The following is a 16,705-nucleotide window of genomic DNA, read 5'->3' as shown; positions in this document are numbered from 1 at the left end:
TCCCACCGCTACAAAAATTCATTATGTTGAAATCCTGACACCCTGATACCTCAGAATGACTGTATTTGAAAACAAGGTCTTTAAGAGAGGTAATTAAGTTTAAAAATGAGGTCATTAGGTTGGGTCCTGACCCAATATGATTGGTGCCTTTATAAAAAGAGGAGATTAGAACACAGACACACACAGAAGGAAAACCATGTGAAGACAAGGATAACACAAAAAGTCTGCAAGCCAAGAACAGGAGTTTCAGAAGAACCCAATCCTGCTATCCAGTGGTCGGCAAACTCATTAGTCAACAGAGCCAAATATCAACAGTACAACGATTGAAATTTCTTTTGAGAGGCAAATTTTTTAAACTTAAACTATATAGGTAGGTACACTGTTATTAACTTAACTATGGTACTCCTAAGGCTTAGGAAGAGCCACACTCAAGGGGCCAAAGAACCGCATGTGGCTCGCGAGCCGCTGTTTGCCGACCACGGTGCTATACCATTTTCTGTTTTTTATTTATTCTTTATTGAATTTACTGGGGTGACATTGGTTAATAAAATTATATAGGTTTCAGGTGTACAATTCTATAATACATCTTTTCTATACTGTATTGTGTGTTCACACCCCAAGTCAAGCCTCCTTCCATCACCATTTATTCCCCTTTATCTTCTACATTCCCCCACCCCCCTTCCCCTCTGAAAATCACCATACTGTTGTCTGTGTCTATGTGGGGGTTTGTTTTGTTTTACTTAATCCCTTCACCTTTTTCACCCAGCCTCCCAACCACACTCCCCTTCAGACAACTGTCATTCTGTTTTCTGTATCTAAGAATTGGTTTGCTAGTTTATTTTGTTCACTAGATTGTATATATACATGAAACCATATGGTATTGCCTTTCTCTGGCTTATTTCACACTCCAGGTCCACCCATGCTGTCCCTAAAGGTAAAATTTCCTTATTTTTAAATTTAAGCCGATTAATTTTTAAATAACATTTTCCATTGTATAAATGTGCAACAGCTTTTATTCACTCAGTTACTGATGAGCTCTCTTAGACTGCTTCCAAATTTTGGCTATCTATACTAATAATAGCCTAGGTGGCGCCATGCCCTCACGCATCACGCCCTATGTCGTCACAAAATGGCTGCACACACAGAGGAGGCGGGACCCGGTGGCCGCTCCACAGGGTGAGGCCTGGGGGTCCCGTGGCTCCGAGTGCATGATGCAGAGGAGGCTGGAGGCTGGTCTCGGCAGGGGAGGGCAGTTGTGGGTGATCAGGCCGACAGGGGAGGGCTATTGGGGGCAATCAGGCCAGCAGGGGAGCAGTTAGACATCAATCAGGCTGGCAGGGGAGCAGTTAGGGGCAATCAGGCAGGCAGGCAGGTGAGTGGTTAGGAGCCAGCAGTCCCAGATTGTGAGAGGGATGTCTGACTGCCGGTTTAGGCCCAAACCCACAGGAATCAGGCCTAAACTGGCAGTCGGACATCCCCCGAGGGGTTACAGATTGGAGAGGGTGCAGGCCAGGCTGAGAGACAACCCCCCCCCAGGTGCACGAATTTCATGCACTGGGCCTCTGTTGTAAGTAACACAGCAATGAACACAGGGGTGGCATATATACTTTTGAATATGTGTTTCAGATTTTTTAGGGCATATTCCCAGAAATGAAATCACTGGGTCTCCTGCTTATTCCTCAATCTCAAACTTCTAGCCCCCAGAACTGTAAGAAAATTAACTTCTGCTACTTAAGCCACCCAGTCTGTGGTACTTTGTTATGGCAACACTTGCAAACTAATACAATGTCTGAAACTGAACTTCTGTCTTCCCATTCACAGCTGATGAAACTACACTAGAAATCAATGAATTTCTTTTTGTTAATCCTCACCAGAGGATATGTTTTCCATTGCTTTTTTTTTTCGGGGGGGGGGGGGGGGTGGGGAGGGAGGGAGGGAAACATCCGATGTGAGAGAGAGACATCAACTGGTTGCCTCCCACACATGCCCCAACCAGGGCAGGAATGGAACCTACAACCTAGGTACGTGCCCTTGACTAGGAATCAAACTCAAGACCCTTCAGTGCGAGGGCCGATACTCTAACCACTTAAGCACCAGCCAGTGCGAAATCAATCATTTTTAAATGCTCCTCTCCCCTATATCTACATCACCTTATTATTCATTATTCTATTAATTCTACCTTGACCTGTTTCTTTTCTTATTCTCTCTAATCCCACTTCCTTGATTTAAATGCCTACACAGGCAAACCTTGTTTTACTGCACTTTGTTTTATTGTGCTTCAAAGTGAAGGCAAGAACATCCACCAGCAAAAATATTATAATTCTCTTTATTGCAAGACTCACTCTATTGCAATGGTCTGGAAGAGATCTCACAATATCTCCAAGAGATGCCTATAATATCTTGCCTAGTTCATTGCAATAGCATTCTAAAATATAGTTTGAATAACAGGTTTTCCTTGGGGTCTTACTTCCTGCCCCCTTTTTAAGAACCCTTTCCCTTCTACCTGCATTATACTAAAAATAAGCAACCTTCATGTTCTTACAGGAGAAAAGAGAAACCCACTAAAATCAGCCTGTCTGGAAGAGAAGGCTGGGATAGCCCCGTATTAATCACTCAGAGCATTCCAACCTAGAAGGTATTCAACAATGTAACAGACAACTTAGGATGTCTGCCCAGATCAAGAATGGACACAGTCAGCCATGATTTTATTCTTTTTTTTTAACTGAGATATAACTAACATATTACATTAGTTTCAAATGTACAACATAAAGATTCAATATATGTATATGTTGTAGGATAAGTCTAGTTAAATGCATCACCACAGTTACAAATTATTTTTCTTGTTCTGAGAACTTTTAAGATCTCAAAAACTTTCAAATATATAGTATAGTATTATTAACTATAATCACCATACTGTACATTACATCCCCAGGATTTATTCATAACTGGAAGTCTGTATCTTTGGACATGATTTTTATTCTTACGTTATCTTTCTGATCCAGCTACCTGGATCGTAGGTAGGCACCTGACCCAAGATGGGCCAATCAGATTCTAGCTCCCAGAAATTTGGGTTTAAGAGTTGATCAGGAAATAGGGTATATTCAGGGGAGTAACCAATTGTCTTGCCTCTGCTTAAAACCCTCCCATGACTCCCTACCTCACAAAAGTCAGTCAGCTAAGTCCTACTTACTCACTCACCTCGACATTCCCCACTGGCCCCATGATCTCTCTGACCTCATATTTTACTTATTCTTCCCTCAACTAATTTACTGGCCCTCCTGGTTATTTCTTGAAAATTCCTGGCATTTTCCCAACTTAGAGATTTCACACTGGCTGTTCACTCTGTCCAGACTGCTCTGTCCACAGAGCATTTATTTGCACATATAATTCCCTCTCTTCTTTTACTCCTTTTCAATGGGCAGGAGACATATTTAAAATTGCAACCCATTGCCCTAACCGGTTTGGCTCAGTGGAGAGAGCGTCGGCCTGCAGACTGAAGGGTCCCAGGTTCGATTCTGGTCAAGGGCATGTACCTTGGTTGCGGGCACATCCCCAGTGGGGGGCGTGCAGGAGGCAGCTGATCGACGTTTCTCTCTCATCGATGTTTCTAACTCTCTATCTCTCTTCCTTCCTCTCTGTAAAAAATCAATAAAATATATTTTAAAAATAAAAAATAAAATAAAATAAAATTGCAACCCATCTTCATATCCTGGCACTCCTTATTCCCTCCTAATTTACTGTTCTCCACAGCATTTATAACCTTCTAGTTATGCCATATAATTTCTTACATATGATTTTGTTATTTTGTTATTTTGTGTGTGTTGTTGTTTCGTTTTTTGTTGTTCTTTGGTTGTTTTTTTTTTGGGGGGGGGGGGGTGTCCTTGGATTTTGTGTATTTGGTTCTCTGCCTAGCCCAAGTACATAAAATAGTGTGCCTGGCTTGTAGCAGATGCTCAATAAAACTCTGTCAAATAAGTGCATATCTGCTTGATTATAAGCATGCCCAAACAGTGAAAGTCGATCTACGGTAAGAAGAATGAAGCAGACATGTCTGGAAGCACAAATGGAAAACCATGTGGTTCTAGAGAGACAATAACTAGCTATCTGGTTCTGACAACTTATCCACTTAACTCATCCACGTCACCTCAAGTTTTCCCAAAGTAAATACAGAACAGGACCAATTGCAATACACTTCAGCTTCATACCTCCCCAATGACTATGTTTCATAACGCATTAAGAACAACTGCTTTGGCCCTGGACGATTTTTCTCAGTAGTTAGAGAACAAAGGGTTCCAGGTACAATTCCCAGTCAAGCACTACCTCAGTTCAATCCACTATCTGGGTGTAAACGGAAGCAATCAATCAATGTTTCTTTCTCTCATCAATATTTCTCTCTCTCTCCCCCCTCCTCCCTCCCCTTCATTCTCTCTAAAAAAAATGGAAAAATATCCTCAGGTGAGGGTTTAAAAAAGAACAATTGCTTTGGCATTTTGTTTAAAAAAAAAAAAACAGCACTGATAAGATTGTTTTTTATGTTCTGCTAGCATAAGGAATAATTTAGCAAAATGAAAAAAAAACATCAGTTCTATGTACCACTGGGCTGAAATGAGAGCAGTCTACCATATGAGAGTTACATACATCAATACTAGCTTGCAACATCTATCCCAATAGCGTGGTGCTTTATCCTGCCCGGCAGGTGTGGTTCAGTAGTTAAAGGTCAACCTATGAACCAGGTGGTCTCTCTTCATTCCCTGTCAGGGAACATGCAGGGGTTTCAGGCTCCATTCCCAGAGACAGCAGATCAATGAATCTTTCTCATCATTGATGTTTCTATCTCTCTCCCTCCCCCTTTCCCTCTGTGAAACCAATTTAAATAAATAAGGGAAGGGAGGAAGGAAGGAAGGAAGGAAGGAAGGAAGGAAGGAAGGAAGGAAGGAAGGAAGGAAAGAAAGAAAAGGAAGGAAAGAAAGAAAAGGAAGGAAAGAAAGAAAGATTCCCCTTCCCCCCCACCCCCACCTTGCACTGCAGGATCAGACTCCTAATCCTAAAATGAGGAAGCTGCATATCTAGTCTCCCCCAGCTCTGAAGTTTAAAGATGTGATGATGGATAACAGTTTATGTAATACATCTGCACTCATACAAACATAAGAATGACTCACCCATCCTCTGTATTATGAAAATAGGTTATAAACCTGTTGATTTTACAAAAATAAAATTTAACACACTAAACACTTTTGAGATCTCTAAAATCTAGTAAATAATATGAAAGGGCAAAATCCATTTGGCAAATAATCAATTTTCTAACAGAATTCAGTATTGCTTACTATAAATACAAAACATTCTGAGCATTATAACATCATATATGGTGCCACTAGAGGCAAGCAAATGCTATTTTTAAAAGAGAAGAGTTACACTGTTTGCAAGGTTGATATTTTAGTAGCATTCTTATTCTCTTTGTTCAGATTAACATATTCAAAATAGAAAAGTAAACATCATCATTAGTGTTTTAATAAGGGGTGACAGATTAAAATATTTTAAAATTTTCTTTGTTTAGCCACATTTCCCAAATCTACTAAAAGATGATTTCTTTTGTAATCAGGTAAGAACCCAATCCATTTTCTTAATATAAAAAATTATCTGTAATTTATTTAGCAAATAGAACAGTTGTTTGCAAGTTTTTTTGCACCTTGACTAGCATTTTGACCATGACATTCTTTCCTCCCAGTGTTTTTTCCAAGTTCAGTTTAAATTCATTTTGAAAATTTCATAAGATTTCCAATTTATAATTTCGCAAAAGTAGGCAAGAGAAGTATTAGAATTCATTTTCACTTAATGACTGGCAGCTTCATAAAGCAAATACAAAATAAAGCTCAATCAAACTACTAAGGCCTGATAAAAGGAAAACTCTATAATCAGAATATCTAGGCTTCAAACCTGTCTCTTCCTGGGTGTGCAACTTGAAAGCCCTATTAAAATACCCAAGCCCGGATTTCCCCGTCTATAAAAGAGAATGCCTGCCTCCCCCACACAGCTCCTGTGAAGATCAAATGTGGGTGCCTGCGAGTGTGCTGTGTAAACCGGGCTGTCACATGCAATGTTACCACAGAGGAGGTCCTCGCTGATTATCAAAGGAAAGACTTCTTTTAAAGGAAGGTAAGCCGAGTTCTAGCAACTCGTGACATACTTAAGACAACGTCAAACTTGGTATCGCTCCTGATTCCAGGCCATGACAGCGCTCCCGGATCTTCACCTAAAACCACCGAGATCGCAGTTCATCAGGTGGAAAGCTGTTCCTCATGCCCCCACATACCTATGCCCAAAACGTTAAGTGTCACCCTTAACCAAAACATCAAGAAACAGGGCGATTTAGGCATTTCCTCTAGACATTTTCTAAACTGACCGACTCTTTCAAAATATATATATATATAAAACTGCTTAAAAAGAACCTACCATATTCGGTCTCCGGGTAAACAAACGCGTTTCCATCACCGGATGTTTCTTTTCTGCCTATGTATTCCGTGCACAAAGCTCAGCTCGTGCCGAAGCCGTCACATCCCAAACACACGCGCACGCCGAGCCCGGGCCCTGGTGTCAGGGGCTAAACACCGGATAAACCACCGCAAAACAAAACCATCCTAACGAGCCGGCCTCCCCGAACGGCCTCGCTCGCGGGGCCTTCCTCTTCCTCGTTTTTGTAAACATACTCGACGGGGACCAGCGGACGGAGGGCAAGGGTTTTAAACCGGGGTCAGTCGAGTCCACGCCACCCGGCCGTCACCTGGCGGGGTATTTTTCGCCAAGTTTCAGAGGCAACAAAGAAGTTTTGTCGCGAGGGAGGCAGGGCCGGCACAGCGATGGGCACCACGACAGAAAAGAAAGACAAAACCGAGCGAGGGGAGGCCGTGGGAAACGCCCCCACACTCGGAGCCGCCGCCGCGGCCGCGTCCCCGCCGCCCGGGGCCTGGCGGGAGGCAGGGGGCGGGGAGGCGGACCAGCCTGGGTCCCGCAGCCCAGACGCCCCCGGCCCCCGCAGCGTCCGGACCTCCGCGCGCGGGCGGGAAACGGCGGGGGGCGCCGAGGGGTCACCTTCCCCCGCCGCCGCGGCCCACCGCCCCTCGCGCCGACTGCTCCGCGGGCAAACGGCTCGGGCGCCGGCCCCGCCGCGGGCCCCGCGCGCCCCCGCCCGAGGGGAGGCGCCCCGCCGCCCTCCTCGAGCGCCGCGGACCCGGTGCGGGCCGGCGGAACCCGGGCGCCGGTGCAAGGGCGCGGACGCCGCGACTTACCTTCCTCGGCGGTGTCCATCTTGTCTGGCGGGGCGGCGGTGACGCAGCCGCGAGGCTCCCGCGGCGGAGGCCCGAGCCTTCCGTCTGGGGCGGGGAGGGCGGGGAGGAGAGAGGAGAGAGCGGAGCCGGCCCGGGCAGGTGCGTGTGCTCAGGTGCGAGCGAGGAAGCGAGAGGAAGGAGTGTCGGGGAGAGGGAGAGGGAGAGGGAGAGGCTGACAGAAAGCGGGCGAGAGCGGGAGGGGGAGGGGCTGGGAGGCCCGAGGGGCGAGGCCTGGGCGGGGCGATGGCCGGAAGGGGCGGGGCCTCTCCCAACGACGGGGGCTGTTACTTCCGGCGGGGGCCCTGGGGCGAAGGGGGCGGATACTGGCCGGGCCAGAGTTCCTGACCCGGGACGCGGCTACCTGGTCCTTGTCCGGAGGGTTGTGCGGGGCCGTGGGGCTGTAACTAGGAGGGAGCTGAACCCTGGTGGCCCCTGCGGAGGCGACAGAGAACGCGAAGCGGGAGAGCGGCTTGGGCCGTCCCTGCGGCGCCTGAGAATCCCCGGTTCGGCCTGGCTGCTGTGGCTCGCTGGTTGAGGTCCCGTCGGGGGGCGGGTTGGGCTGGGGGCCTGCGGGAGACAGCCGGTCAGTGATACTCTCTCATCAGTGATGTTTCTCTCTCCCCCCCCCCCCCCTTTCCCTTCCTCTCTGAATTCAATAAAAATATATTTGAAAAGAAAAAAAGAGTTACTTGGGTGCTTGTGAAAATAAGGATTCTGCACCCTCCTGCCACCCCACGCCCCCACCCCCTCGGAGATTCTGGGCCCAGGAAGGTGCTTTTTTTATTCCGAACCTGGGCAGTTCTGATGCTCCTTTTGAGGAAGCACTAACACAGCGATTTTCAACCTCTCTGATCTCATGGCACACGTAAACTGATGACTGAAATTCCGCGGCACACCAAAAAATAGGTTTTTTGCCAATCTGATCCAAAAAAATAGGTGTATTTTTTATTCATTCACACCATGCGGCTGTTGTCATTTTTTTATTTGACAATCTAAGGGGAAAAGAGGTCAATGCCCCTGACTAAATTGTCAGGTATTGTTTTTGTTTTTGTTTTTTTAATACTGTGTCCCTGGCCAGGTAGCTCAGCTGGTTGGAGCATGGTCCCATACACCAAGGTTGCAGACTCAGTCTTGGGTAGGGCACATACAAGAACCAACCAATGAAAGCATAAACAAGTAGAACAACAAATCGATGTTTCTCTGTCTCCTCTCTCTAAAATCAATTTTTTAAATTATTGCAGTACACAGAATTTCACCGTACTGAAATATCTCTGAAATGAAAGAGGAAGTGCTAAAATATCGCTGACAATAAGACAAGCACTAACTTTACCAAGATTCCACCCAGGGAGGCTTCTGCTTGGGTTGGAAGGACTACGCCTATAAACCACTTAGGCTGGGGATTGAAACGTGAACCTGAAAGAAATTGGTTCAGCTGTGGACAGGGCTTGATATACTGAGTTATGGACGCTTACCTGGCCAGAGCTAAATTGCTTCAGCCAGATGAAAGGTTGAGCTCTGCCTCCATCATTACACTGCCTTTCCTCGTGATCTTGGCTTTTTCTCTAAATGGAAAACTATTTAGAAAATACAGATTATAGCCCTGACCGGTGTGGCTCGGTTGGAGTATCATCCTGTACACAGAAAGGTTGTGGGTTCAATTCCTGGTCAGGGCACATACAGTACCTACAGATTGTGGATTTGATCCCGGTTCGGGGTGTGTATGGGAAGAGGGATCGATCTTCCTCACATCAATGTTTCTCTTTCTCTCTCTCCCCGCCCCCCTTCACCTCTCTAAAGTCAATAAACATATCCTCAGGTGAGGATTGGGAAAAAAGAAAATGCAGATTAGAAAGGCCACCACCATAGAATTGCCTGAGTAGAAGCAAAGATGTCTCTAACCCCAACAAAAAAATATTTTAAACAATATGCAGATAGATCCAAGAATGCTAGCAAACATTTTTTTCCATCTGTGTGAGTGAAGCAATTGGGAAGGCCCCTCTCCCAAGCCTCATCTATCAGAGCAAGACTTAGAATAAAGGTAATGAAATGGAGTCCTCCAAAATGAGAGCAGCCCTCAAAGTCTAATGTCACTGATTTGACTAATGTTAGCCAAGGCAGGAAAGCAAGTTCTTGACACAATAATGAAGACTCACTGTTTTCAATGACTGACCTTGAGAAATGAGCATATTTAACCCTTTCGTGTTGAATTTGAAGGAGGCTGTCTCCAACCCTCATCCCTCACACCCAACCCCAACTTGAGTCCACCCCTGCCCCCACCCCCACCCATGAGAGCTTACAACCCTGTAAAGCCTGTGGTGGAGCACCTCTCTCTCACCTCAGGTCAAAGGCACACAGTTGAGGGGCACCAGACCAAGTCTCAGATGTTGGATAACATAGGGAAAGGATTCTGAGGGAAAGATGGACTGTATAGGGTTTACTGGAGGAAGTACTAGCATTTCAAGGCAGGTATGTGAACCTCCAGGAGCAGAACCCAATTAGGATCGTGTGTGTATGTGGTGGGAGGTGGAGGGCTCCTTCCTTTTGTCTTTAGGTGTCTAACTTAGTGATGCTCAAAGGAAAGTTACTTCTAGAATTGAAAATTGCCTAAACTGGTTTGACTCAGTGGATAGAGCGTTGGCCTGTGGACTGAAGGGTCCCGGGTTCGATCCTGGTCAAGGGCATGTACCTGGGTTGCGGGCACATCCCCAGTAGGAGATGTGCAGGAGGCAGCTGATCGATGTTTCTCTCTCATCGATGTTTCTAACTCTCTATCTCTCCCCCTTCCTCTCTGTAAAAAATCAATAAAATATATTTTTTGAAATAACAAAAACAAAAACGAAAATTGCCCCAATCTTTTCTTCATTTGGTGGTCAAATATAAGAGTACTAAACCAACATTTGTTGAGTCACTGCTGTGTGCCAAGAACTGGTCTTCACAACATCCCTTTGAGATTCATAAGTCGGTCACAGTTCTCTTGGTTGCCATTGAAAGGAGCCCAACTGCCGGGAGCCGGTCCATCCTTGCTGTTTCAAGGGACCTGGCATATATGGCATACTATTCTTAATATGTTTGCTCACCTTCTTGGAGCTATGTGTTTTAACCAAGGTCACCTCTCCAAGAAAGGTTGTTTCCCCAGGTGGGGATTTTTCCCTGAGGTTAGGGAGGGGATACAACCCCTTAATTAAGTGCCAGGCGGGTAGTTAAGCTACATAATCTTTACTCCCTGGAATGGAGATAAGAAACGCCCTAACCTTTGTAATAGAAATTGACAGGATTAAAATCGGCTGGTATAAATACGGATGTAACAAGACAATAATCATCAGATCCACATCAGATCCACATCAGAACCTCATCAGCTCCTCATCAGCTCCTCATCAGATCCTCATCAGATCCTAACCAGAACTTAGCCAGAGAACATGGCAAAAGATCCTGGACAGAACCTGGCTACAGAACTTCACTGGAGAACCTAGACAGAACATGGCAAAAGAACCTAGATAGAACCTGGCTAAAGAACCTGGTGACTGAACCTGGCTGGAGAACCTAGCGAGAGAACATGGCACCAGAACTTGGTTGGAGATCCTGACCAGAACTTGGTTGGAGTTCCTAACCAGAACTTCGCTATGCTGATGAACTGAAACCAGTTTCCATGTCATTCATTCTTCACCGACTCCGTCCACACCTTTGGGGATCCCTGGACCCGTTGGGGTTGGACCCCAACACCCAACTAAACTGGTAGACAAAAGAGAGGAATGAATAAACTGTCCCAAAAGAAGTGGTCCACTGGACCCCAGGACTTCTCTCTCTCCCCATTCCGAAACTCTGCTTCTCTCTGCGCATTAGCTTCATGCTATCAGACTAGCTCCCTCCATGTGGCTGGAGAAAAGGCCACTGATAGCTCTCAAGGTCACATCTTCAGCCTCACAGTTAGACAGGCTGAGAGTGATAATCTCTTGTCCCAAGTTAAAAATTCCCAGGAGCCCTGGCTGGTGTGGCTTAATTGGTTGGAGTGCCGTCCTGTACACTGAAAGGTTGTGGGTTGGATTCCCAGTCAGGGCACATACCCAGGTTTCCAGTTCAATCTGAAATCAGAGTGTGTACAGGAGGCAACCGATTGATGTTTCTCTCTCACATTGATGTTTCTCTCTCTCTCTTTCTAAAATCAATAAAAACATATCCTCAGATGAGGATTTAATAAGTAAAATCCCAGGGAAGGACACTTAATTGGTTCAGTGAGGTGCCCATCCCTGAATCAAATGATTTTGCCAAAGAACTAGGATCTGTAAGAGCATGGACACTGCCACGGAACTACGTTATGGAAGTGGAGAAAAAACATATCCCATGAAAAGGGGAGGACAAAACAATAGTTGCCCATCCTATATAATAAAAGCTTAATATGCAAATTGTCCTCTCAGGTGGTAGTTCAACCAGGAGTTCAACAGGGAGATCAGCAGTTTGACCGCTCGCTATGACGTGTGCTGACCACCAGGGGGTGGTGTGGAACATGGCAGGCGTCAGCAACGTGGCACTGACAGCAGGTGGCAGTGGAGGTGCTGCCAGCCCAATGGGCCCCAATGAGAGTGGGACCACGGTGGGACAGTGGACCAGGTGAGCGGGCAGCACCAGGCCAAATTGGTTAACCCCCAGACAAGGACCATCGGTGGCAGCAGGGGGCGGGGCCACCGCCCAGCTCCCAGGTGCTGAGAGAGAAAGGGCAAATAGCAATATTAAAATATTTCTTCCAATTATTTTCCTTTCGATGTACACAAATCCGTGCATTGGGCCACTAGTTATGTTAGAATTCTCATTGTTTTCAAACAAGAGTACCAATATTACATATAGAAATATGTTTATTTGCCACATTTTATCCAACAAAACCAATGTTAGAACTGGTACAGAATTTCAATCTGAAAAAAATTTTACTTTGCTCAAAAGAGATACTTAAAGGTATAGCATACACATGTTCCAGCCTCATTTGTGTGTGTGTGTGTGTGTGTGTGTGTGTTTACTTTGTCATGAGGATACAAGAGTAATGCTGGGTTTCATATAGCAATAAAATGAACAAGAGGGTATAATTTTTTGAGCACTACCTATCACAATAACAAACTAAGAACAACAATAATTATGTCCAATGAACATCAATGGCAATCCTGTGAGATAAATATTATACCAGTTTCACAGGTGAGGAATTCGAGACTCACAGCTGATAAGTAACTAGCTCTTGGCCATACAAGTAGAAGAAGAATCAGAATTAAAAGAACAGGTCTGTCCTACTCTAGGCTTCCAACTGATAAATCTCACTATTAGCAGCTACCCTCTTAACACTGCCATTAAACTCTCAACTCCTTACTGTGAGTCCATATTTTAATAGGAACTCATGACTTCTCAACAGTTTCACAGAACTGCTGCTGAACATCAGCCAGTGAGCAGGTCCCTACCAGGGACCAGACCCCATTAGAATTAGCAATTGGCATCAGCCCTGGGGCTGCAAATTGGGTCAGAAAGAGGCATCATCTGACATTTCCTCATTCTGCCAACCCAAAGAAAACAATGAGACATATGCCCATACATTTCCCTTTCAAAGGCCTCCCTTTCAAAGCAAAGTGTGATTTATGAGTTGCAAAGGTTTGCAGGCAAGTTGGGAAATACTAGGTTTCTCTATTATAAGATTTCTGGGTGCCTTTAATCTATAAAAATGTGTTGAGTATAAGAGGGGAATATGGTCACCACTGGTGTCTGTTTCTCTAAGAGGCCATCTCACATAGCTGGGGTGCCCAAACATGCACACCACAAAATGCTGAACCATGCAAGCCCCATGGACCCCAAGGATAAATGAACCAATAGGTCCACCCTTGGAAGTAGAAAAGCATCTAAATTGGCTGTGGAACCTCCAGGTCTAGAGGATCCTGTAGCTTAGGAATTTCTTGAACTATGTTGGATTTCCCAGATAAAGTCAGGTCACAACAGGCTGGCAATGAATCCCATCCTCTGAGAGTGGAAGCCGGGCTGACCCATGTGAGCTCATGGGATTAGCCTCAGAACCTCATGGGAACTCTGAGGCCATAAACAAGCATTTTTAGGAGTGGATTTCTTAATGTTCTTGCCTTTGAGATACGATGTAGGGGGCTACATGGTGGCCCCCTTCCAAAAGATATGCCCCTGCCCTAATTCCTAAAACCTGTGAATGTTACCTTATTATTATTATTTTTTTAAATTTATCTTAAGTCTGTCAAGATCTTGCTTCCAGGTATATCCTCTATTTGGCTCAAATACATTTTTGTAAAAAAAAAATGTTTAATGGTCTTTGCTGATGTGATTAATGATCTTGTGATGAGGAAATCATCCTGCATTAGCCAGATAGACCATAAATCCAATGACAGTTGTCCTTGTAAGAGAGAGGCCAAGGGAGACTAAGACACAGAGGAGAAGGCCACGTGCAGACAGGGGCAGAGATTGGAGTGATACAGCCACAGGTAAAGACAGTGGCAGCTAACAAAAACCGAAGAAGCAAAGAAGGATTCTCCTTAGGGCTTTTGTAGGCAATGGCGCCCTGCCCACACCTTGACTTCAGACTTCTCATCCCCAGAACTGTGAGAGAATAAACTGCCTTGTAAAACCACCAAGTTTGTGATAATTTGTCACAGCTGCCACAGGAAAGTTGTGTTCACCACCAATTTAGACTTCAACATTGACTTGCTGGCTCCAGAGGCTGTGGCCGCATCTCCAGTTTCAATCCCCTCGGTGGCCACACTTTCGACAGCTCCTGGGCCTCAAGGGCATGTCTCTCTTACTGTTGAGTCTCTTGAAATATACATTTCCTTCTGATATTTTGGTTTCTAACCTGACATTGTGTAGTTGCCCTAAAGGGAAGCTCTTCCTTAGAGGTTTTATCTTAGATGCATGGATCCCAAAGGAACCTTCAGGGATTATCTGGCACCTCTCACTCCTGTATTGATGAAAACCATTAAGCTCTGAAGCTGAATTTCTTGTGTTATCCTCTTGTATGTCTTCATTATCATCAGACATTTATTTAGGGCTTATTCTCTTGAATATGCTATCTTAAACCTGGAAGATATGCAGGTCAAGCAAGTGAAAGATCTGATCCCTATCCCCAAAGAACATTAGTAATGAATTAGGGACTTCTGCCTAATTCCACTGGGAGAGAATCCTTTTAACAACCTCACTTGGGGAACCCACATACTTATTACTACTGTAACTGCTTAGATGGAACTTCAAAGTCTAACTATAACTTCTGGATTTTATAGGTTTTCTGGACAATAAATGGTAAGTCCATGAATACACATACGTGTTATATTTGTGAAGTCCTCCATCTCCCTTCCTCCTGGCAACGTTATCTACCTCTTTTTTAGAGAACTGCTCCTCCCTCACCCCAAACACAGAGTTCTAGAGGAGCTGCCAGTCTCCCCACTGGCCCGCCCCTATCTGAAGAACTTGATAGGAAGTAACTCATTCAACACTCGGCACTCAGATGAGTAGCAGCTGAAGAGGAAAAGGCTCACAGGAGAAACTCTGAATTTCCATCAAAGGTGCCCCTGCTCCCTGTGTTTCTGAGTTTAGATGGGTGTTTAAACATTCCCCCTTACTTTCCCCTGTGTGATGCTCCATGTCCCACTTCTTGGAGGGTAGGGAGACTCACAATTGTGTTCCTACCCTGCACAGTGCCTAACCCCCTTGTTAGTAAGACCATGGAGACCACTCCCTTAATCTATATAACCTCAAGCTGGTCATTGAGAGACTGAATATGCAAATGGCCCTGGCTGGTTTGGTTCAGTGGATAGAGCATCAGTCTGTGGACTAAGGGGTCCCAGGTTCGATTCCAGTTAAGGGCACATGCCCGGGTTGTGGGCTCGATCCCCATTAGGGGGCGTGCAGGAGGCAGCCAATCAATGATTCTCTCTCATCATTGATGTTTCTATCTCTCTCCCTCTCCCTTCCTCTCTGAAGTAAAAATATATTTTAAAAATACATATGCAAATGAACAATGGCCAGACCATATGACAACAGAACTCTGACCCACAGCCTGCTGTAACCAGCCCAGAAAGCCAGACCACCTCTGCAGCAATTGGCCCAGGATGGCCAGCACTTAACTTGTCAGCTTCCTTTATTTTTGACTTGGCTTCCAATTTAGGACCAACTGAAGAAAGACAAATGTGCTCCCCTAACCAATCACATAGGATGCCCCTCCCCTTCTAGTCAGCTGCCTTTAGCTTCCCCAGGCCAACAGCCACCAAGCAGTACATTTGAAGGCGCCCCTTTTTCCACTATGAAGCTTTCCCCACTCCTTTGCCTACCTTTGAGCCTCTGCCAAACAGGAGAGGGTGGCTTACTCCTTTTGCACAGCAAGCACTGAGTAAACAGATTTGCTTGTCTCATTTGGGTGGTCTTTATTTCAACATCGTTTTCGTTTGCACTGGTCCTTAGGTCTTTCTATAGTGCCCTGCCCGCCCCTGCCCTTCAGGTAACCTTCATCACTCTGGGCCTGCCCCCCTTCCTCAAATCTGCCCTATTTGGACAGGAATAACTTTGCCCAACAAGCATCAGCTTTTTCCTGCAGTGACTCATCAATTTCCTCATCAGACCACTGTGTTCCACGGCAGGTGAGATCTCCAATCACTGCCGTGACACCCACAGAGCCTCATTTTAGCCCCAGTGCTGGGGAGCAGTTGCCATAGGGATAGATGCAGCAGGCGGCTGGGAGAGTGGCTCACTGCAGCCAGCCCACGTCAGGGAGAGGCCAGGCCTGCTGCTGGTCCCTGCTGCTCAACACCCACGCCCACCTCCGCCCACCTCTACCCCCGCCTCCTCCCACCTCTACTCCCACCCCTCCAGAGCGCAAAGGGGTTTGGGCTGGGGACTGTCCACGTAGGTAGCTCTCGGATCCTTGGCTTAGCACATCCCCCACATTAACTGCTAATGGTTGGCGTCACTTGGTTGTGCAGCTTAGACTATGTTGCTTAGCAACGAAATAACAAACAACGTAAATCGAATCTCCATTGAATCTGCGTGAAAGGCTTGTTAACGTGGTCGCAATCTCAGTGCTGCAGCGCCAAGGTGGGGGTGGGGGCGGGGGTGAGGGTGGGGGCGGTATAAAGCTTTTAAAATGTAGGATTAACACATACTGTCAAAGTGCACAAAGCCTACGTGCAATTCTTTATAAATTGTAACAGCACTCAGGACCGCACCGACTTCCCTCCAGTCCTCCCCGCTCAGTACCCAGCCCCACAGACATGACTGTGTCTTCCATCGCCCTCAATTTGTTCTGCTTTTGAACTTCATCTGAATAGAATCAAACAGTAAGGGCCTTTGTGTCTGATTTATTTCACTCATCACCACAGCCGTGGAGATACCCTCATTGTTCTCTCCAG

At 45.8% G+C, this 16,705-nt stretch overlaps 1 protein-coding gene across 2 annotated transcripts in view; it reads right to left on the bottom strand.

Annotated features, from left to right (window-relative positions):
* Window positions 1–7,518, bottom strand: part of MARCHF6 (membrane associated ring-CH-type finger 6) — a 68,647-nt gene extending 61,129 nt beyond the window's left edge. For both annotated transcript variants that reach the window (XM_070411892.1, XM_070411893.1), the window contains exon 1: window positions 7,284–7,518. In XM_070411892.1, the coding sequence (XP_070267993.1) occupies window positions 7,284–7,302 (19 nt within the window). In that variant the 5' untranslated portion in view covers window positions 7,303–7,518. The remainder of the gene's footprint in view (window positions 1–7,283) is intronic.
* Window positions 7,519–16,705: the final 9,187 nt, after the last annotated feature.

This window comes from Myotis yumanensis, unplaced genomic scaffold (genome assembly GCF_028538775.1).
Source record: "Myotis yumanensis isolate MYYU_CA2020_CCGP unplaced genomic scaffold, mMyoYum1.0.hap1 SCAF_4, whole genome shotgun sequence".
NCBI lineage: Eukaryota > Metazoa > Chordata > Mammalia > Chiroptera > Vespertilionidae > Myotis > Myotis yumanensis.
The sequence above is the reverse complement of the archived record's forward strand: the minus strand, read 5'-3'. Positions and strand labels throughout refer to the sequence as shown.